The sequence below is a fragment of the Dromaius novaehollandiae genome, chromosome 2 (genome assembly GCF_036370855.1).
Source record: "Dromaius novaehollandiae isolate bDroNov1 chromosome 2, bDroNov1.hap1, whole genome shotgun sequence".
Classification (NCBI taxonomy): Eukaryota; Metazoa; Chordata; class Aves; order Casuariiformes; family Dromaiidae; genus Dromaius; species Dromaius novaehollandiae.
Genome location: NC_088099.1, coordinates 67,727,773 through 67,752,103, shown reverse-complemented (window position 1 = coordinate 67,752,103; position 24,331 = coordinate 67,727,773). Strand labels below are relative to the sequence as shown.

The 24,331-nt window shown below is 40.5% G+C and overlaps 1 protein-coding gene across 9 annotated transcripts in view; it reads right to left on the bottom strand.

Moving 5' to 3' along the window:
* FHOD3 (formin homology 2 domain containing 3) overlaps positions 1 to 24,331 on the bottom strand; it is a 409,852-nt gene that overhangs the window by 54,873 nt on the left and 330,648 nt on the right. For 8 of the 9 annotated variants that reach the window (XM_064506705.1, XM_064506703.1, XM_064506704.1 and 5 more), the window contains 3 exons: positions 15,305 to 15,598; positions 11,262 to 12,151; positions 4,540 to 4,698 (listed from right to left, as the gene is read on the bottom strand). In XM_064506705.1, the coding sequence (XP_064362775.1) occupies positions 4,540 to 4,698; positions 11,262 to 12,151; positions 15,305 to 15,598 (1,343 nt within the window). The remainder of the gene's footprint in view (positions 1 to 4,539; positions 4,699 to 11,261; positions 12,152 to 15,304; positions 15,599 to 24,331) is intronic. The other variant, XM_064506709.1, reaches the window with a different exon arrangement.

Genomic DNA, 24,331 nt, shown 5'->3' with positions numbered 1-24,331 from the left:
CTCTAACAAAACAAAAGAATGGGAAGCTTAGGACTCCACAGTACATGAGGCCACCTGCACTAATTTTCTTTGAACTCTTCCAAAATGATCCAGTTCTGAAAAGGGACCATGGGACCATATCTCAAATACCTTTTAACGATCTCTATAAATCAGAAACTGACAGCTGTTCCTTCATTCAGATTGCTCCTCTTCTTCAACTATCTACTGAAATGCATGAACATGCAACTGCTGTTCAGAGAAACCATAGACGACATCTTGGTTTTCTGCAGGGAGTGAAGGGTAGCATTTTTCTTTAAATAAAGTCTGAAACTTGCTAGGATGGATGCACTGACAGAGGACGCAGAGCCAACATAGCATTCATTGTTTGAGTCAATTCTCTCTTCTGTTTACATTATGAAAAAGGTGTTCTTTTCAGGTCAAGTTAGCTAGCATGATTTGAAACAACCCATCACACTTCTACAATGCATTAGATAACCAATTTGGAAACTGCAGTTAACAGTGTACCATGGCAATCATCAGAACATAAACTTAAATACTTTGATCATATCTGAAAATCGAATTAGGGGCTAGTGGTGACATTTATAAACAAACGCCTTTCTAACACCAGGCTCTCATTCTTTGCCCCTTTTTACAGCTCTGGGGTACCTAACCACTCCAAACACATAGGCTTTAAAGTACCTAACATGCTTGACGATAGAGGGCCTAGCATACCTGGAGAGTTTTTTCATCTCAAATAGCCTTCCTAAAAGCTACATGCACTGATGCAATGCAGTATTGTGTAGCATCATAAAGCAGCATCATAAAGCACAAAGCAGCCCATCTTAATCTCCTCACAGTATTACCCCAATTTTACTCAACTAAATTAATCATACTCTTGGGTATAATTCGATTTCAATCTGCATTCCCTTACTGAGTAGCATCCTACGGAGGGATACACTCATTTCCTTCACTGAAGACAAGCAGCCAAGACTGTTCTAGTGGACTCTATTCTGTCCATTGCCCATGATACACTTCATTAAAATTACATGCCAGGATTTTAAGCGTGGCTTTTTTTGCTTAACTCACAGAAAGCCCTCATCCGTGCTAAGTAAGCAGTTCTTTGTTCTACAACGAGTTCCAAGTTTGTTTGAACACAGTGAATGCCAAGCTTTTAAAGAAAGGAAAACACAATCACTTTGGTAAATGCAAGGTGGCAAAAACTTCTTAGCTGGATTGATGCATGCTTGCAAACACAGACTGTGCTTTTCTTGAAAATATGGTTCTAACAGTGCATGTTCTGCAAGCTAAACTGGCTACATCTGCCATTCCAACACCAAGCCCCCATTCTTTGCCCCTTCTCACAGCTCAGGGGCACCTAACCACTCCAAACACATGGGCTAAAAATACTTAACAACCTTAGCTCTAGAAGGCCCTAAAATACCTGGAAAGTTTTCCTCCTATCTCAGTTACATATTTTAAGTTAAAAAGGAAAGAATGAATTAGTAACAGCACTTCAAAGTCAAAAGCAAAGTAGCAGTCAGCAGAATTTAGGACAGTAGTGTAGGGTTTACTGGGTCACCATGAGCTTTATGACGAGTTGGGCTATTGCAAATGTGTAGTCTACATCCCACCGCATCAATGTAGTGTTATCAGTGCTACTGTCAACACTACTTTAGTCCACTGTCCTTAAAAGGCTCCATTTTAAGATACTGTTTGACCTGAACATGTCCACTAAGAAGCAGAACTGAAGTCACACACACACTAATGTGACAGCGAAGATGTTCTTTAGCGAAGGACGTAGAATAAACTCACGGCCAGAGCAAAGGAAGGCTCAGGTAACTTAACACCCTCCGTTGGTTTCCCTAAAAGCTGAAGATGACCCAGCCAACCTTGCCTAAGTTCTACCTTCTCTGAAATTTTAGCGCTGAATGTAAGGTCCTCACTGCAGCATATTGCCTCTCTTCCACTGTGCTCCTCACACCTCTCTTTTCTGCTTAGTAGCCATGACATGTCTTCTAGATGATATCTCTGCAGATAGGTTTTTGAGTATGTAGTCATGCAGTTTTTTAATTAAACAGACTGTATAATTTTTTTCCACACCAGCTCTGTTTCATTCAACCTATAGATTAGCTATAAAGTGTACAATAGAGCAAATATTTTGCTTTTTCTCTGCCACTTTTATATAAATGAAGCTGATGCATACACTATTACTGCTTCTTTAATCATCATGACAATTATTTCCTGTTATTTAGGAAATACAATTAGAGACCAGGAAAATTCTAAAAAAATCCAGAACAAAAAGACAGCCCCAGTCCCCTTCGACATAATCCTAAGGCTAAAGCCAATGAATAGATGAATACAGCGGGGAAGAGCAAAAGCAAACAGTAAGTCTATCTACACTGTAGATGAAAAAGGCAGCACAAAAAACTTCCTGAGACAGGGACCTGCTGAAAACAGGGACCCACGATGACACGATTCAGTACCTCTTTGTGCAACTCTTGGCCAAGCCTGCATAGCTCAATCCAGCCCTCCATTGAGTGCAAAAGTCTGTCTGGCTCTGTAACAATGTGCTCTAACAAGATTCTGTAAATTGGCACTTGGGGAAGGGAATCTGAATGCAATGCTGTGTTTTACCTGATGAGCAGTAAATAAACATGGAACTACACACTGAGAAAAAATTTGCTCTTTTCTGAGTGAACACAATCGTTCTCAACCAATGAAGGCTTCATCCCACAAGGTCCAAAGTACTTGGGCTCTGATTCATTTACCCTTTTCTCTTGTTTTTAAATACCTGAATGATCACCTAAGGATTACTCACATCCTGAGCTTCAATATGTGGACACAGAATTCAGAAATCCCATTATCGTGACCACTGGGCAAGTATATCAACAGTGTATCATTTCCTGGCTTCTGAATTCTTCAATTTGAAAGCTGCCTGCATTTATCACAAGTATGTTTTAAAAGAAATTATGGGGTTCTGGCAGCTAATGGAAAGGCCACCCAAAGGAGGGTGTGGTGGTACAAGGCTCTCTCAACTGTGGACACCACAGGTGGTTGGCACATGGACAGTACAGCTGCAAATGTTGGTGGCACTGAAAGAGGGCTGTCCAGAGCAGCTGAACTTCTCTTCAGTGCACCGGGAAGGCAACAATTCAAAGGAAATGATACATGCAAGATACTGAAGATGTTTCCTCCTCTATCAGCTGCTCTACATTGGGCTCTCCATGGAGAGGCTGCAGTCTGACTGGCAGTCTGCAAGAGTTGGACTTGACACAGTGGGTGCATCTTCGCAACCCTTGAAAGCTTACTACGGCAACGTGCAGCAGTGGCTATGTGGGGCTGGGCCACATAACTGCCAGAAGGAAACTCAAGGTTACCACAGTTGTCTCAGATATGGAAATCTGAACTATTGGATAGAAAAAGAGCAGCCTGTGTTGATCTACAAAGTTACTTTTTCAGTCTGAGTCAGAATATGTTATGTAAGTACATAGCAAATAAGTAATACATCTTTGGGAAAAAAAATATAATCTAGTAGGGATAAATCGGGCCTTGCCTTTCAGCTAAAACAATCTTTTGCCTTTAAGTATTTCTTTTACATGTAACTGTTGGCAGCTCAATTGCCATACTAGCCAGCTTTTCTTATTTTCTTCTGTAGTCAGCATAGGAAAGGTGGAGGGGGGAAATCATGAAACACCATGCCAAACCACTGAATCACTGAAAGGTGACTGTGAATCATTACTGGACCTATGCAGTTAAACACTGGTTGAGATTTGTAACTATGCAGATTACACTTACTGGATGATACAGGCTTATTCAAAACTCATTTGAAATCAATACAACCACAATGAAAAAGAACAGAGGAGCAGCAGGCTTCTTTTACCCTTCATAGAAGAAAAATGTTTTGATAAAAAATAACAACAAACAGAGCTCATCTTGGATCTTGGTAAGAATATCTGCAAAGTCAAACGTGTAATGGTAAAAATTACATCATCTGTAATCTTTATACCAACCACTTTACTTCAAACAACAGTAACACAGAACTGCTATTTTGAGGAGAACTAGTCACTGTATTTGTTTTCCATTAGATATACCATTGAGTTCAACAGCTAGCTGGGCATGAACTTTATTAAACTCTGTACTAGTTGCGTCAGCTCTAGAAACTCCCTGCCTGTGCTTTGGTGCTGTGTGAGTATGTGTGGGCGCAGACAGAACTTGACCTACGGTTAGAATTTTAATAACTCTAATAAAAGTAACAGGAAACTGAACTTTGGAGGAATACACAGTACTCTGAAAACCTCAATAGGAATTGACACCACTGCTATTCAAACTTGTATACTAACAAATTAGCACACAAATCCACATTTACTGAGTGTTTCCAACCTCAGGTGAATGCTGCACACTGAGTGCACTGCACCGATTTGAAGAGTTTCATGCCTCAGCAATGATGAATACATCACCTTTGCCCTCTTCCACAAAAAGTCTGGCTGTATCATATGCAAAATTTGAAAAAAATGAAATATTGAAAATTCAGAGTTGAAGACATTGACTACTCCTTCTTACCTCAATTCCTTCCTTGTTTAAGGCATATTCATCAAAATTCAAAATAGCAGTCTTGATAGTCCGTGGAGGGGGCAACACCGTCAAGCCAATATTAATAGCATTGCTTCGTTTTGAGTCCAATACAATGATCTCCTGCCGTTTCCCATCTGCAGCAGTTTTCTTGATAAACAAGAGAAGAACAAGAAAATTACTTCTCCAGTCTGTTTCATAAAGAAAAACGTTATTCCTTTCATTAAAGACTTTCCCTATGCAAGGCTGCTGACACTGAATATAAATCTAGTTCATTTACAATTATCAAAGAAAGCAGAATTCTTCACCACAGACCCCAAACATCCTTGCTGGTGTCAGCGTGAGCTGCCAGGATTTAAGCAGAGAGCTGAAATTAGTCTCTGGTCATGTGCAATGGTAAAGGATAAAGCCTGAGGATAAAGCATATCATGCATGTGTTACTGGGATACCACAGTCCTGGGAATATCGAAGTTTGGGTCAAGAGTCAGTCTGAAAAAAGCCTGGTGCTGTCACCATGGGGTGAGAGGAGCTGTTGTGCTGCCAGGCACTGCTGGAGCTAGCCGCAGCGGTTTGCAGAGCACGGCCTGGCAGGGAGAGCAGTGGGACAGCAGAAAGGCTCCAGAGCTCACTTCCCAGTTGGCTGCATGACCCCGCACAGGCCAGTTCACCTCTTTCCCTCATCACCTAGTTAGGGAATGGACAGGGTAATTTTGACCTACCTGCAAGGGCTCTCCTGTGCTGGCCACCCAGCCAGGGCGCTGGCACAGGAGCTCTGGAGACTCTCCTGGAGAGGCTGGCACAGCTTTCTGCTCCCTGGTTGCTGAAGAAAGGGTGTTCTCCTACTACTTTTAGCTCATGGTATTTTAGTCAATCCCATCACAGGTGCAGAATAACTTTAACCCACCTACTTTTTATGCATTCTTTGAGACTACACATAATCTTTAGGTCTTACCTCCAGTAAAAGCAACAGTATAAATAATAATGAAAGTACAAAGAACTAACAACATATGCTTTAAATTTTATTCTACAAAAGAAACAAAAACCGTCTTCCTCTCTTTCCACATTCTTAGGTGCTAAAATGCATACCAGTTAGGCAAGGTGATTTACAAAGCATTTATATGGCATAAATACAGTGCTAAATGTAGTTTTTACTTCTATTTTAGAGCATGCCTTTTATTCTCTCATTGCACAGCGCTAGAAGGTGTCTCTTTGGGAACTAAACACATCATAACCCCATGCAGCTGAAAGAGGACTCTGCTCCGCATATACTGGAGAGCAGAAGGAGAAGAAGAGAGAAAGTGAGAGCGTACAATGGAATCCAGCTGCAAATGTGACTTTTTTCCCCTTCTCTTTCCATATATATGAACTTTAGAAACCCATTTTCTTTTTTTCTCTCCTTTGTCCAACCACAGAAATGGACGAAGGGATGCTGTCAAACACAGGCAAAAGCCCAACACACTTCTACAGGCAAGTGCATACACGGTTTGTTACCTGCAGCCTGTGTTTCAGTACAGCCCAGGCAGCAGGGATGTGACCGTGGCCTCCCCACAGAGCCCATTACCGGAATTAGGGTTAGTGGCTCTGGCAGCATTGGCCTCAGCACAGATGCACCTCACAGGGGTGGAGATGGACTGAAGCGCCCCAGGTCCCACACTGCCGTGTGGCAGCCCATACAGCTGTGCAGCACACAGAATTATCCATGCTAACAGCAGCAGCAGCATCTCTTGCATCTCTCATGGATTTGGGGGAAGCTTGGGAGCAGGCTCTCACTGCTGGAGTCTCACACCATGTGTGGGACTGCTTCTTAGACCATGAAGCTTTGCGCTGACACTTCCTTTGGGTGCCTGCCCCAGCCACCGTTGAGTCAAAAACAACCCTACTGCCAGGTCTACATGCTGCTTCTATGTTGGAAGACCTATCTCAATTAATAGATACGATGATTTTTATCAAAGTACCTCTAGCTGTGAGTCAGCCCAGAATACGGATGCAGTTATATCATTATAAAGATGCCTTCTCCTGGCATAATTGAGTTCTCTGCCAGGAGCTGGGCACTTCCACATATGCATAATATTTCAAAGTAACAAGAAGTTCTTTTTTTTTTGTTTAATTAATTTAAAAAGAAGCAACTCTGTCTTGCAGTAAACAGGATAAATTTTAGGAGACCAAAAATGACATTCATTCTCAATTTTTATACCTCTGCTCTGTCAGAATAGCTTTCTTCTTGGCACCTTCAAAAGCATCCCTGAACCCTTCTTGAACTTTCCCTTCTTTGAGTAACAGATTCTTCTTTTTATCTGGGAGCTCGCTGAAGAATTTGAGATACAGCCTTTCCTTTAAAGCAGTCATTTTTACTTCCAGGGCCATTAATCATTTTTTCAGGACCAGAGTTAGTGGCCAAGACCACATAAAAACAAGCAGGGTTCACCAGAGACCACTTCCTCTTGAGTCTCTATCACACTAAGCCTATTTTAAACCACCATTTTTTACCTTGTACTTCACAGCACAGAATTACACAGCTCCAAAGAATTTATGCAGGAGGGAAAAGGCTCAAGGAAAGGAGTTAAATTTAGGCTTCCCACACGCGGTATGGTTAAGTAAGCCTCAGCTCCGTAGCTCTGTTTTTAGGTTCCTAAGTTTGACAAAAGAGACATGTTCATTTGAGGGATGCATGATGCTGACCGCTGGGTTAACTGCAACTACAACAGTGCTCTCTCTCCTTTGCAAGGCGTTATGAAAGACAGATGAGTTGTAGATGGGAGATGAGTTGTAGATGGGATGTAAGCACGTATGTATTTTCTAGAGTTATATCTGCATATTGGGTAAAAACACTTGGGGTAACTAACTCTTTTCAAAAATGGGGTCAGAAGAGATTTTAAATCCATTCTGGGGAAGAAGGCTGAGATACAAAGAAATCCTTTCAAAAAACGAACAAAAGGATGATGAAAAGAGAAAAATTTTACTACATTGAACTTTATTACCCTACCATTAGGAAAATAATTCATTTTTTTCCTGCAATGAAATTGCACATGTGTAAGTGCCTGGCTATTAAAAGAAAGTACAACTATTAGCTTCTATTATAATCCTCAGTGACCTCAAGCTGTGTTTTACTAGTTCATTAAAAGAAAATGACTTCAGATGGTTGAAGGAAGAGTGCACTCAATTCCATATACTGACGTGTCAATATATGGCACACAGCTTTACGTGCTGAATATTATATGATTAAATATAAATATAAAATTAAACTAAATACAAAATACAAATATATCAGGTGCTATAATTTGTGGGCAACAATCATTCCTGCAATGTATTAGCAACTGTAGTGTATTTAGAGCTATCAGGTGCTATAATTTGTGGGCAACAATCATTCCAGCAATATATTAGCAACTGTAGTGTATTTAGAGCTGTACAGGACCTAACTGGCTGGATTCTGTTGCCTTTATGAGGGCTGTGTGGTCCAAATAGGTTATTCAAAAACAGTATTGCAAAGAGTAAACAGCCCCACAGAAGGTGATCTCTAGTGTGATGAGCACATAGTCTAAAATGCTGCTCTTTGCTCTAATTAATTTGGGAGCAACAAAATTTAAGTCGCTTTCTCAAAGATCATGTAAACAAGTATGTTCCTTAATTTTTTACTCCTAATAGTTTTTTACATCTGTGGGCACATAACAGATCCCTATATCCCCCACAGGGTAAGGATCAATCAGCAAAAAACTATTTTTAAATGACACACAGAACCTAACAGAGGGCAGAAGGGCTGAACAGCAACATTTGATACCAAAGAGCATGCTTGTTTTCATTTTCTTTCACAGAAACATAAATACTTGGAAATACTTTGCCAAAATACCTGCATTGTTTGGCAGAGGGAGAAGGAAAGAAATTCCGGACTGGCTTGGAGTGGATACCTGATTACTTCTTCTGTTCACTAGTGAGTTATCGTAGCCCTCTAATCCAGAAAATAGACCTTTTGTAACAGAGAGCGCTTGGCTAACTATAATCAATGAGTGAGCTGTCTGGAGTGATGCATATTTTCCTAAAATCAGGAGCCCCTTCCCCGAGACTCCCATATTACATCCCACAATTTAAAATCCACTGTGTTTTATTGCAGTCTATTGTGTTTAATGAAAAACTTCTCATGAGCCAGGAAGTAGCTGTTTATAGCTGTGTATTGTGGAAATCACAGTGAAGGATTAGAAACTGGAGTAAAATTGGTTACAGCTGTATGAAGAGCAAATGCAAAGACAGAGCCAAAAAACCCCACACCCTGACTTCTCTTTTCCTCTCATCCTTCTGGACTACTCCTTTTCCATGCACCTGCTCGCATCTACTGCTATGAAATCTGGAGGACTGACTTTTGATTTGTTGCTCTGTGCTCTTTATTCAGCTGAACCAACTAAGCTATGAGTCAGACTTTACAATATTATAGAATAAACCTGTTTTGGACTGCAGCCATTGGACACGAGAAACTAGACACGACGGGGAATGTTCTCCCTGGAAAGAAACCAAGCAGTCTGGAAAAAGCAAGAGCTGTCCTAATTTGAGTGCAATCTTCATACCAAACCTCAAGAGTCTTTTACAGATTCAGTGGTCTGCTTAATTATTCCCATTCTTACTTGATGTAAAGACCATCTCCTGCCCTGGAAGATTTGCTGGTATTCACCAAAAACGTGCAGGAGTCTCAGAAGCCTGAGTAGACTTCCACTACAATAATTCTCAAGTCATCATTGTCTTCTGTACAGAGACAATGATATTTCTATGTCTGTGTTATGGAGAAGGTGGAAAGAAAGCCAAAAGTATAATGCCTCATGCAGAGAGTGGTATTAGTCTCCAAGAAGAAAGCAGTCACCTAAATCATTCCTCAGACTTGCACTAATTTCAGAGAAACCTGCTCACTCATCTTTCAGCCAGAAGCCAAAAGCCGTGCCAAAGCATCAGGCAGCCCATGCAGGTTTGGAAAGCAAGTGCGAGGGGAAAGAAGTGGCCAAAGGTAGCTTGGCAATGTGCATGGTAAAAGACTGGAAAAATAAATAAGTCAAAATTTATATAATCTATCATTTTATCAAAATTTCTGCTAAGAATAAAAGATTAGGCCAAACTGATCCATTACAATATTGGCATTTAGCACACAGCTGAAGTTCAGAAATGGCAAACGTCGTAAGTCCACATTCAATTCAAGGAGTTGTTTTATGGATCTAAGAAAACTTTCTCATTCCTTCCATCTATGAACCATCTGTGGCAGATTTGTATTTACAGGGAGAGAGACAAGGAGGAGTAACATGCCACAGTGTCACCAACATTCCTTCCTCAGCAGAGAAGGAATTAGAGAGAAAGAAATTAATTGCAACATCTGCCAAATGAACTATCAGCTGAATGTGTTTTTAAAGATGCTATGCCATACGTTTCAGATGTATATACAACACATGTCTGAAAGCTCTTTTTGCATCTTGGAGAATTCAGCTAAGAACAAAGAGCAGTGGGATCTACGTGGTTCATGTATATTGTTTATTTAATGGGCGGTTAAATTATTCAAATTGTGATGTTGCTACTTGGCTGAGAAGATCAAGAATGACCACCGGAAAGTTTTGAGTTAACAGTCTGGACAAGTGAAATGAAGAGATACCATCATGAGGTATCTGTCCTTCCCAGATTATGAGCAATCAACAATATATAAAATACATAATAATTTATGCCAGCAGAAGAAAAGTAGAATACTCAAGCTACTGACTGTTTTTTAGTGTCACCATAAAACATACAGGCCTACGTATAAAACATAGGAGAGATTTATTTATTTATTTTAAAGAAGAGCGATGTTCTAGGGCATCTTTTACTAGCATTTTAATTGGAAAAGAACACAGTTTCCTTGATACCAGTTGTTCTGCTTACATTAAAAGAAAGATGGCTTATGCAGTGATGAAAAACGAATGTTCTAGCTAGTAACTTTTAAACCAACTTCAAAATCCTATTCACATTAAGTATAAGAAACTGACTTTTTTGCTGAATAATGTTAAATAGTCATGTCCCCAGCCTTTGGGGATTTATTGCATAACACTGCTCCTAAGGAGTAAGGAATTCCTAGCAATAGAGATATTTCCTGTGCCAGCTTCTATCCTAAATTTTGGATAGTTCAATTGTCCAAACTAAGCATTTAAAATATGTCTGTTTGCTAGTTAAGTAAAAAAAAAATCTCCTGTGGAGTGTTTAAATGTAAACTTGATCCAGCTGATAAACCAATCCTTTAGATTCAAGTAAATGTGTAGCCTTTTTTTTAGTAGAACCAGTCTGATATTTTAACCTTTTACATAATTCCTAGAGTAATTAGGAAAATATTACCAAGTGAAGAACTGTCAAATATACAGATATGAATCATCATGCTGTGACCTTTACATAGCAGAAAATATTTCAGATTTCAGCACCTAGTTTGGCATTCAAGTTTGAGCATGCTAATGTAAAATGCTTGGTATTCCCCAGTCGAAATGATATCCAAAACTGGTAGACATGAGGCAAGAGGGCAGCATGGCATGTACTTATGGCAGGTACACGCTCCTGGGCTCATGTCCTAATTTCAGGTCATGGAATATCTTCTGTCATAGATCAAGCTAGAAACACATCCAGTAATTTCCACTGTTGTCATATAAACAATATAAATCATCTAAATCTAATTCAAAATTAATACCAATATAATAGCAAAATAATAGGAAGCTGAATATGAGCTGTACCTTTGTGACAGGCAGTTCCTTGGATTTAGACTCAAAGAGATGCTCCAGTTTGGAAGTGTCCACCTTAATGGGTTCCAGTTTCGACCACAGGAATTCTCTGCAGCGTTTGTTGTTTTTACACTGCCACTCAAATGGCCGTACCTCATTCCAAAACAGACGGATGGTTTTCTTCTTCTTTATGAATGCTGGCTGACCCCTAGAAACTTGGGGTGACCCTAAACCCTGAGGAGTGCTGAACAGTGGAGGAGGAGCCAATAAATTAGCAGAGGGTGGAGGTGGAGGCGGACATCCAAACAGTGGGGGAGGTGGTGGAGGTGGCAAACCCAGAAAAGAAGGTGGAGGAGGAGGAGGGGGAACAAGGGAGTCCCCAGGACCCATATCCATGTCCAACACATCTACATCATCCTCCTCCCCTAAGTCTGTAAAATCCATGTCTTTGATTTTAAGTTCTCTAGGATTAGCCATCAGCTGATCCCAGATGTAGTCAGATTCCTTCTTTGGCTGTGCTGGTGTTTTCTCAGGGACCTGTTCACCAATTTCATCTTCAGACAAGGCTGTCCCCTTGGCCAGCTCACCACTGTTGAATTTTTCTGCAAAGGCTTTCACGCTGCCTTGGTTGTCCAGGTTTCCAATCTCCATCTTTTTGACACTTTCATCTTTGGCCTGCTTAGTGGCCTGAAGGATAGAGATCCTACTGGCTAGACTAGTGAGTGACTCCTCGCCTTCCTCCGTCTCCTTCTTTTCCTCCTTCGCCTCCAGCTCCTTCTCCTCTTCATCCTTGGGCTTTTTGTTATGCGCATACAACATGTCCAGCATAAACCGCTTGTTGTTGAGAATGTTGCTGCACCGCTCATTCACACCAGCATCCTGAATGGGCTGTGACCATGTACCTGTAATCACACACACACACAGATGGGAACAGTCAAGGGGAGAGAGCCAGAGCATGAAGAATATTTCCCATCTCATGGGAAAAATTTCTGGCAATACATGCACTATTAGCCTGACACTGGGCAAGCCACAGTTTTGAGTTCTGAAATAAGTGACTGTGCTGATATCCAGCCCAATTTTGGTGGGCTGGGAGTACTTCTCAAAAGTATGGGAGCAAAAAGTAATCAGTGTAGGTCAGGAGGCACTAATTAACTGTCAGGATTTCAAGGCTGAGGTTTCTTCTGAAATCTGTCAGATTTCACTTTGTATTTACAGTCTCAGCTCCTTTTATAGGGTGCTTAAATGCTTAGAACCTTTAATGATCCAAAATAGGGATTATATATCATAACAACGGCCACAAAATAGGCTACAGTAGTACTCTTAACATGGCCAGAAACTGGAACTACCCCAAGAAAATTTCCTTAGAAGAAAGATTTTCCCTGTCCGATTTCAAGGTCCATACAGAACTGCTTCTTCCTTCTTCACCCACCCTGCTGGCTGCAGGAGCAGCTTTCCCCTCTAGCTGTTCTTCAAACCTCCCAGCTGGGTACTAGGGCCATCTTCACAACACTGGCCACTTGAATCACAGAGTAGACTGCATACCCAGGGCAAAACTCTCAGCGATTACAAATGTAAGTCAGCTTTTTAAAGTTGCTTCTAGGAATACAAGCACCTAACTAAAAGAAACCTACTGATTTTTGAAAATGCTGCTCATCAACCACTGTCATCTTCCCTGGAATATATGATAGAACTGAAAACTAATGGCCTTCTTCCCACATAATATTCATTTAACATGTCACTGTAATGAAGCTTCATTTTTCTGACTACTACTCTTTCCACTGATAATCTATAAAGAATACTGCTTTGTGAGACAGCACCATAAATAACAAACTACTGTAGCCTAACTGTAAAAATAAATTATGCAACGTTTTGTAGACTACATTTCCCTGAATATAATACTGCTAAAGAATGCAGAAAATGTGCCAAAAAAATGGTGCTTCTTTTTCCAATGGGCATCAAATGAAGGGATTAAATATGGAGTCTTCATCCACAGGATTGCTTTCTCATCAGGATTTGTTACCTAGCTGTCTCCTATGTAGCTTCACTGGACAACACGATATCCTTCCCCACGCTATGGCTTTCACCAGCTGAATGCCTCCAGAGGATTGACCCCCCTCTTGCAGCCGCTCCTTCAGAGATGTCCAAGATTGCTCCCAGGATCCCTTCTATAAATCCCACATGACTTGCCCTCTCTGTTTTCATCAGCTGGGATCCTCCAGGATTTAATCCGTCTCCAAAACGTCTCATCAAAATTCCCCCAGACATCATCTCTAATTTGGGCTCCCAAGTCTGCCTCCACCTGCCTCCTAGCCGATCCAAGAGAATTGCTGTGAAGCCTCTCGCTACCTCAGTGCCCTCTTCCCACCCTCTCTCCACAGATAAAGCTGCGAAATGCCATCAAAGAAGAAAAAATCGCAGGAAGCAGAGTTCAGCAGGATGGCTAACAAAGGACAGGCATGGGCCAGAGGTTTTACTCCTTTGTTCTTAATGTACCTGGGCAGAAACACTGCCACCTCAGAAATGGCAAACTGCTTCTGGGAATCTGGGAGGTGCTGGAGAAAGCACTCTCCTTTGCTTTCTGCATCTCCTCATTTACTAGAGATTGCAAACTATTCACCATGTGAGACCTCCCTACGTAGCATAACCTGGTAAGTCTTTGGTCTACTAGTAATGTATGTCAATTTTAAGAAGCTGATTTTTCAATAGCTAGAGTACATTTCTCAGCTATTAACAAAAAGTACGTAAGCAATTATTTGAATGAAAGGATAGGTTGGTGACAGACAAGATTATAGGCAAATTTTTGTACCCTTATTTACCCTTGACTACACCACTGTGTAATGACATCTTTCATCTGTCATACCCATAATGCCTTTCTTACCTATACATCCATCTACTTTTCTTAACAGCACAATAGTATTCTAAATGCCACATTTTAGCTCACCTTTAGCACTGATTGAAAAGAAGATAGCTCTTAACTTTAGAACAAAATTAACTTAGTGCTTCCTAGAAAATAGCGATAGGGTTTAACCATGAACAGGGCAATCTAACAATTTATTGTTAAAAGGCAATGTGGTTCAGAGTCACCCCTCTTCTTTCTGGGAAGAGCAAGACTGTATGTCACATTGTGAAAAGTTTTTGTTTTCTTATCTAAGATTCAGCAAACTTAAGACAATGCACTACACTGTTCAGCCCTATGCAGACTTGGAAATCAATTGCCCTAATCACATTACAGTCCTTTGCCTCTGTAAAGAAAGTGGAAAAGAGCAATTAATCAACAAAGGTCAAAATCTGCCTTTCAGTCTCTGCCTGGTCTGCATGACAAGCTCTGGTTGTCTTTCTCTCTCCTTGCAGCAAACTGGTTCATAGAGTATTTATCAGGATGGGCTACACCTCACATGCTCCTGGTTGCATATATAACCAGAATCACTGATCACTACAGGACTGTTCTTTTCCAGACCATGTATAAGTTTATTTGTTCCTTGTGCCTCCCCCACACAAGCTAATGGTCACAGCCCAGACCCACATTCAGCAGCTCCTTTGTGTCCCTCTGTTTTCTGAAGCCTGAAAACCAAGACAGGAAAAATCCAGGGAAAGAAAAAACATCCCACCCTTCCTTTCTCTTCCTCTTGCTTTAATAGTAAGTTAGGAGTAAATGCATGGAAAAAAATTTTTGGAATCTCATGACAATTTGTATCAGGGCCTCTCATCTTGTTGTTTGATGTGTAGAAAACCTAAATAAATTCTTTGGGAGCTAGAGATGCAATTTGCTGCAACACCATGATTAAGTAGTTAACATGCTAATCTTGAGTAAGGAAAATGGTCTCAATTTAAAGGAAATCTCATTTTATCAAGGCCTTACTGTCCTTCCAAAAACAAAACTCTATGAAAGACTGTGGATTTCCAAGCAGAGAAGAGACTAGAATTTGGCCACAGCAAAGGAATTATTAGTGATAGGCACAAAGGGTCTATTTGCTAATTAACACAACAATACAGCTGCTAATTTAACATTTTTTTTCCATGGGAAAGCCTTCATTATTGAAAAAACTTCACTTTACCAGTTTCATTGTCACTGGTTAACTTGTCCTCTCTCTCTTCCCTCTCTAAAGTGCTGCTTGCTGAGGATATGCTGGATGCAGAGCAGTTGTCTTTTTCATTCACTTCCTCATTCTGCCTCTCTTTTTCACTGAGTATTGCACTTTCTTCTGGCTCTTTCTCTGGTCCTTGCTGCACCTCACTCTCTGGTCCCACCTCTGTAGCCTCTGCTTGCTTGGGTGTCTCCGCTCCCTGCTCGGCCTCTGCCTCAGCCTCCTGTTCTGGTTCTGTCTCTGTCTCGGGTTCACTGGCACTCACTGGCGGAGAGAACAACGGGAGAAAGAGATTCACTTAACAACGGTGTCTTGCGAGGCTCGCCCACCTAAATAAGAACGATGTGGAAAATCGTACAAGTGCCTTCGGAAAAGAAAAGAGAAAGCGAGTCCATGGCATGCATAACTTCCCAAGCAAGAGGCTGGTGAATGTTGGGTGATGATAGCATTACACGTAAGAGTGGCCTGGCAAACCCCCTGGCTCACGGTCTGGAGCCAGGTGGCTGTTTTTATACATACTTCCATAGCTGGAGTATTGGACTCGCATACGAATTTGGACCACTAGAAAATGGGCATCCAACTTGAGTATGACATTGAAAACTCAGTGCCCAGACAGAGCCAGGAAGGAAGAGATCTTTTTAAAAGCAAAGAGCAGGGAGATTTTGGCTCTTAGTTGAATATTCTCTGGTTTCTGAAGGAATTTTTAGGGAGCCTTCTTTTTTCACCTGATGAGGAACACTTCAACAAAAAAATACAAATATTAGTTTTATTAACACAGTTAAATGGCACAGTCTGGAAATGGCACTGTCACACATTTGGCTGACAAAAACATGTTTTTTCATGCATATTTACTTCAGAACAGCCACATCAAAACTGAACAAAGTTTCCAACTGCTTGGCATATGGCGTAAACTTAGTTTCTAATTGGTTGGCATATGGCATACATTTAGGGTTTTTTTAATCAGTTGGCATACGGCAAATGCTGTTGGTTTCTTCTTCCCTGCTCCATCACTGATAGTGAAATTCAGTCATTCACCTTTAGAGTTTTTAGCCAAACCAGGAGATTTTCACATGCAAATATTCTCTGCATGCTGCAAGGAAACTGGAGAGCATCCACACATATTCACATCAAGCAGCTCACAATGCTCTGGAAATTGAAATGGCCATGCAAGAGTGATGAAAATGGACATGCATATTAGTTCTGCATACTCCTGAAATCCCCTTTGTATTAAATCTTGTGCAAGAAGGCTGAACTAGAATGACCAAGTCATATTAGTTTCTTCCCTTTGTTAACTGCTTTTCATTACGATATTGCAAAATACACTTCTGGACTTGTCATGGTCATTGTATCCCATGATATATGATGAGACTTTTTTTGAGAACTAAATGAATCTTTGAAGGAAAATTCATCACGCAGGAATGCAATCTAAGCATTTTGGTCCTCTGAGAGCTGAAAAATAGATTTATTCCGAGAAAGTATAAGCCTAAACAATGAAGGTCACAATATTTTCCTAAGACTGTTTCATGTTGAGTGCCTATTCTATTTCCTGAGACACACAAAGAGTAATGATTTCTAACAATGCCTATGCTATTCTTTACAATAACACACTTAAGGTCTAAACTAGCTCTCAGTAAAGCACCTTCAATACTATACCATTCCCTACTTCATTTTATGTCATTTAAGTGCACTAAATTACAGACTTTTTTTGCCATTGATTTCATTGGAACTAAGTTCTGCACTTTCACAATGTGATTTTAAATGTCTAGTTAAACGACTAGATATGCATATATATAAATTTTCATACACGTGTATACATATATGCTTGTACGTATGTATATGTTTATATCTACCTATATAAAATGCACATGTAATATGTATAATATATAGTCCATGCACATTCACACCTCTTTAAGACATTTTAAAACACTCCCAATTTAGGAGCCTACCTTTCTCCCTCTTCTACATAGAAAGTATTTAAAAGTCTGTGATTAGATAAGTGAGTGGTTCTGTGGCTCTTATCACCCTAAATGTACCTTACTTCTGACTGTACCCTGTTTGGGTACTGCCTATGAGAGAATCAAAATTATAGAAAGCTGACAAGAAGGTGGCAGACACCCTGAATCACCATGCTGTGTTTATGACCACAGCTGTCAGTACGTAAGTATAGTATGACAGCATGTTAAAGCCAAGCCGAGACTGGAACATAACTGCCACAAGCTTAAGTATCCTTCAGGAGATCCTGGAACTAATGTGGTACTGCAGCATTTGAGAGACTCTGAGCTTGCGGCACTGCAATGGTCTGCAATTACTGTATACTTCTAAACAAGTGTTATTGGTTTACCCTTGAAAGATCCTCATTTATTGTGAATTACATTTTTTTCCTCCTAAAAGCAAATGTTGCTATTCAATGATCAAAAAGATCAACAGCTCACATAGAGAAAGGAGCTGACTAAAGCTTGGCCAGGATTGCTAATGCTTATGACACTGCCGTCGTCATGAAGCTACACTAAAGATTCGAAAAGGATGAACTCAGGGGAGACATAAAAAATGCTTGAGAACATGAGAATGTAAACCTAGAAAGCAACATTCAAAAGAATTCTGAATCTGTGCACCTGGAATAGTCCACGGATACCAGAAAGATGCTGTATGTTAGCAGAATCTAAAGTATAACAGAGAGTAAATAGTGGTAATATATGGTATAAAATTTTGGTATATATGGTATAAATAGCGATATAATTTGGTATATTATATGGTATAAGTCAGTATAAAATAGTGGTATAATTTGGTATATTTACACCAAAGCCTCCAGAACTAACCAGGGATATGCTGACGTTCACTTTGACAGTCTCTCTCACTTTTGGGATTATGTCAAACAATTCAACTATAACCCAGATAACTACAGTGAGCTAAGCCCAGTGGCTCTTCCCTCAAAAAGTAGTTCAAAAATCAAATCTGTCAACAAACACTACCGAGAGAATAAACCCAGCAAGCTAGCCAGATGCGTATCACTTGCAGTTCCATGGTGTAATAAATTGGGCTGATATTGGTAAGAACTTCTAAAGATGTTAAAAAATAAAATTCGCATTGTATGGTTGCTGATAACCTCTTTTGAAAGGTCATTGGTATTTCAGTCCAGTATTTACTGGATTGATTTTCACACCAGACAAAACCCTACTGTAACTGCAACCTTGTGGGTGGCAACAGAATTAGGTAATGGACCAGTCTCTGTTCCCTTTGTTCAGTCTTCCTGATGATGAAGTGTGGGAAAACTCAGGGGAGCAAGTCATATCAAAAAGCAATGGCAAAAAAGGTGTTTGATGCCACCCGAGAATTAATGGTGATGCCACTATGAGCAATATATTCTTTTAAAATCATAATGTAATTCTCACACACGTATAGTTCTCGTTAAAACCTGAGTTGAGCTTGCCAGATTCAGTAATAGAGGTAATTTCTTTTTGCTTTTGTACACTATTTTTCACACTTCTCTCAGGGTCAGTTTGATCTTTTTTTTTTTTTTTTGGTTACTTAAAACAGATGAGAGAGACTTTATTTAAATGAACAGAAGTTTTATTTGCGATTGTATTCATCAGGAGGTGGAAAACTGAATGTGGCTTTAAAGACCGATTTTTGAATCATATGCCCATTTCTCTTTCTGCCAGAGCTTAATCTCTAAAGATGTATTATCAGAAAAAAGAAAAGTGAAGACTTCTTCGGAGAATGAAATCTCTCAAAGAAGCTCTGTAACCTCATGAAAGAGATGGTAACCTCTCATTGAACACGTACAGATTTTTTTTTGTTTAGAAGGTATAAAAGGGCAACTAGTCTTATTTGTTTCCAAAATTTTTGCAGAAACCAGATTTCTTAACCTTAAAATTGCTAATGAGGTTCAGGACTCTAAAGCCATGGTAACTCTTCTGCACAGTTTTGAAACATTTTTCCTCCTAATGACCACCCGATGGAGAACATTCACCACCAACCACCTTGCTATAATGCCCACATCTAGTGGTTCCTCAACATGATGTCCCCCCCCCCCTTTTTTTTTTTTTTTTTTTTTAACACTCACTCAGTGTCACCTGCTATCTCTCCCTAACGTGCTTCCTGGGATCCTGCCTCATCACAACGGTGGCTGGTGAGAAGCTGCAGACTAGGTTCTGCTTCTACCTATGGCACAGACAGGGAAACGGGCTAACTGCTCTCTGCTTAATACTGTGATGTTTACATATGCCTGCAGTTTGAAAGAGAAGACATCAATGTGTGTATGAATGGACAAGTAGGAACTTTCTTCATGGCTCTTCTAAGAGGCAAAAGACAAAACAAGTAGCAGGCTCTATTTTTTATTTTCCAGTAAGGTCCTAATCCTGCTACTGCAGGATTGCTACTGCAGTTGCCCACAGTCTACGTTTGATGAACTCTCTAATTCTGGCTTAATACTATTCGGTCTTTTTGTTGTTTATCAACTACAAAAAGTCATGGTGATGGGGGAGAGTCACTCCTGACTGGAGAAAGACTAACCCATCTCTAAGAAAGGAGGAGGACCTTGGGAATGACAGGCTGGTCAGCCTCACCTCAGTGCCTGGAAAACTCATGAAGCACATACACCTGGAATCCATTTCCAGAATGTGAAGAACAAGAATATAGTCAGAAACAGTCAACATAGATTTACCAAGAGCCAGTCATGCCTGACCGACCTTTTGATGTCAACTTCCACAGCAACTGAAGAAGGACATATGGGCTGGATGATCCAACTGTTAGATGGTTAAAAATTATCTGTGCCACTAGGCTCAATAATCAATGTCTCAGTGCCCATGCAGTGGTTGGTAACAAGCAGGGTACCCAGGAGCTGACACCGAGGTTGATATTGTTCAATCTCTTCATCAACAATATGGATGATGAGACAGAATACACCATCGGCAAACTTGTGGTCCATTCTAAATTGGGTATGGCAGCAGACATGCTAAATGGTAGAGTTTCAATACAGAAATGGGAAATTTGAGGACTGGGCCAAAGGAAACCTCACCAAGTTCAGTAAGGTGAAGTGCAAAGTTCTGCACCTGGGGTGGACCTGGAGGACAGGGTGGACACCAGACTAAATGACAGCCAACGGCGTATTATCATTGCAGAAAAGGCAAACCGCATACTGGGCTACATTAGAAGTACAACTAGCAATTCAAAAGAAGTTTACTCAGTGATAATGAGGCTGCACCTGGAATATTGTGTCCTCTTTTGGTCCCTGCCTTCTTCATGAATGAGACTGAGAAAATGGAGAGGCTCCAGCAGATGATTACCAAGATGGTCAGGGGTCTAGAGCACATGTCCTACAAGGAAACTCTGCGGGAGCTGGCTTTGTTCAGTGTGGCTAACAGAAGGCTAAGGATCTAATAGCAGCCTAGACATACTTAAGGGAAGGTACAAAGACAACAGAACTCTTCTCAGGAGTGGCAGGTGATATAACAAGAGCAATGGCCACAACTTTCTGTTTGGGTGGTTAAGACTGGGCGTTAGGAAAAACTTCCTAACTGGGAGGGTAGAGAAGCATTGAAACAGGCTCTTCACAGAGACAGTGAAATTTCATGTTCTGAGGTTTCCAAGACTTGGTCAGCTAAAGCCATAGGATCACCTGACCTTACACTGGTGATAGCCGTCTTTTGAGCAAGAGGTTAGACTGACAAACAAGCCAGTCCCTTCCAAACAACATGGCTCTGATCTTTTGATGCTATACAGGGATATGGAAGGAAATGGCTTTTCTTTCAATACTCAACTATTAAAGAACTCTGAATTGGCCACAGATGTGGTATCCTCAAGACCTAAATCCCTCAGCCCTATAAGCCCTCAGAGAGAACAAACATCCTTCCAGGTCTACACTCTAATCCTTTGTCAGGATAATAAACTAGGCAACCTCATGTTCATCTACCTTTTCTGCTCTCTGTTTGGAGCTGGGAGATACACATAGTAAGTGTCTCTGAGGATACATAAGATAAGTCTGAAGAAGTCCATTTCTACCCAAGCTCTCCTGGTACAATTGTTTAGACGTAGCTTGAAATGTTGGTTGGCATCTCCCTTCAGCTGTTCCAGCAGAGCACATTCCTCTCGCTGCGAAGTCAGCAAGACTCAATTTCTGTCTTTCTCTCTCTCTCTCTCTCTCTCTCCCTCCCCCTCAACAAAGCCCTTCCTCCCCACCTGATACAATGGTAAAGATGGGCGCAGAACGCAGAATACCACTAGGGCAATGCCTCTTTCTTCCTCAGGTCAGAAATGATCTTACTTTGTCCTCCCTAGCTGCTCCTCTATCTTTCTGCACAGTTCCCTTTGGCTGTATAACTGTGGCTGCAATGGTCTCATGGTTCTCCCCATTCTCTGATGCTTCTCCAACTGCTGAGACGCTTTCAACTAGTCATACTTCAGGCAGTCTTTGAGTCTTGCTCAGCTACTGATATGTGGAGAAGGTTTCCTACTGTCTGTGATGCACACTTAGGTTGACCTGGTTACTTCCTCAAGTACTACATAAAGCTGTTCCTCTCAGAGAAGAGTTCACCTCCAGTTCCTTTGTGGATTGACTTCAGAAACATCTCAGCTTATTGTTGTTCTCCTTTACTGCACATGTGTAGTTCATAAAATATTCTTCAGTGAAATTACAAAAGAGGAAGGTGCTCTGAAAAAAATATTAAGTTCCATTTTGCAGTTATGGGACTACCTTCATTTCCTCTAAATGCCACACCATGAGTTTTACAAGAGTAAATCTTACAAGACTTGATTACTTTAGTGAAATCAATTGTTTTATATGAGAAAACACTTCAGCACAGTAAGTCCAGATTTTTGTATTTTGTAGAGATACTGAGAAGTTTCACAGCATGGGACAAAGTTCCCCAGACAGAACCCATTTCCGTCTTAAACCTAGTATATACTGGGAGCCTAAAGGATATTGGGGACAAAATATTTCTGACTCCTAAAACTAGTTATTGTTTTGCTAGTAAAGGAATACACTTCCCACTTGACTTCAGGTTCAGAATACTGCAGAGAAATATCTCATATCAGTTAATGCAGCTCTTTTGGAAGATTTGAAGGATCTTAACGAGCACAGAACCGAGCAAGTATTTTCCTTCTGCAGCTTTATCCTTGCCTGGGAAGATGATGACTCCCACATTTAAAGAAACCGTTTGGGATTTGAGCAATCTGGGCTTTATCCATGGCTCTATTTCTGCCTTCCTACAAATGGCTTAAGCAAGTTAGTGCCTCTGTTTCTCTATTTATTAAGTAGGAGTAAGAACATTTCCTGAGAACAGAATTTTGTTCAAAGGAGATATTAATTCATTATGGAGCATAAGGAACTCAGACACTAGGCTAGAGGCCATGGCACAAAATCTGCAAGTAAGTCTGCCAGCTGTTGGGTGAGATCCAATAAACCAGCCACCTCCAGAAAAGGAGGGAGCCTGCCCTGCCCACATACTGATTATTTCTGATTTGCTTTAAGGCCTGAAGCAGCAGTCCTTACTCATGCAGAACTCCCACTGAAGCAAGATGCTCTGGTGCAGTCCTGGCCATCTGCCTGCATTTGCCCATGGCTGGACTTGTGCCTTACCCTGCTCCATCCATATGTTCTTTGCCTGCAGTTCATTTGCTGAGCTTCCAGGTGCTGCCTCTGATTTTGCCAGTAGAAATGTCCTGCCTACCCACGTGTTGATCACTTCACCATATTCAGACTGCCTGAAGTTGCCCTGTACACCTGCTCTAAATTTATTTCTCCAAACAGATTATGCTACTGCATTTCATGCTGCAATTTTTTTGAATGCTTCCAGGAGAAATATGTTAAAATAATCATCATAAAAGAGATACTTGCTCCCTACCCAAGTCTAAAATCCTAATGGTGGAAAAATCCAGCTGATTTGCTCTAAAAGCAATATTGCACTTGAAAAACTGGACACCTTGGTGTTTTTTGAAAATCAGTGTTACAGGAAAATATCCATGTTTTTTCAGTTCAAATGATTCCACTGAGACTTGTAGGGTGTCAGACAAGAAAACTGGGAATTTAACTGAGAAAACATATAAAGCTAAATTAAATAAACTTCACCTATTTAATATGGTGAGGATAAACATATACAACATTCAGTATCTGTAACTTTTTCCTTAAATTGCCTTGCTTTATAGCATGCTACCAGCCATAACACTCAATAAAACCAAGTGGTGCAAGTCACAAAAGCATTAATAGCCAATAGCATGTAGCAGGAAATCATATCAAATAAAAATGAATGATGGCAATAATTCACCTTCAACATGCAGTGAAGCTCCCAATGTTAATGCAACATCATGTGGCACAAACATGAATCTGTATGGTGGGTTTTTTTTTGGAGGACTGAAGGAGGGGTACATGATGCAAGTGGCAGAATGACGTGTGCACACACAAAATATTGCTCTGTACACCAATAAATTATATGACAGCAAACCAACCGTGCAAACGCTAATTATACTTTCCTTTTTACTAATTGTCTGTGGTCTCTTTTAAGTCTTTTACTACTTGTGCTACAATTTTAAGAGTTCTTGTTGGTGTTAAAAATAACCAAAACACTCTTCCTGCCTTCAATCCAAGACCTTTTCTGTTTGTACCACTCAGCCTGTGCTATGCTGGAAGGTTATTATAATCTTGGCATTCATCTGTTGCATTTCTTTCAGAGAATCCACATAAGCAAAATCTGTTGGCAGGAATATTGTTGGTTTAGTACTCAGTAACTCCTAATATATGAGGAACATGATGCTAAAATAAGACTCTCCGTATGCTGTATTTTCCAATTATTCCATTCTAATAGCAACAGACAATGATAATATAAATCAGCAATGTATTCTTTCCTTGAATAGACTAGAAATCATCCAAATCTATGTGGAAAAAAAGGAAGGAAATTCAGGCAGACAGCATGGAGCAATATGACAAGACCCTTTACTTTGGCACCTCAGAGCTTATATCCATGCATTAAAAAGCACTGCTAACCCGAGAGAAACAGTAATAAA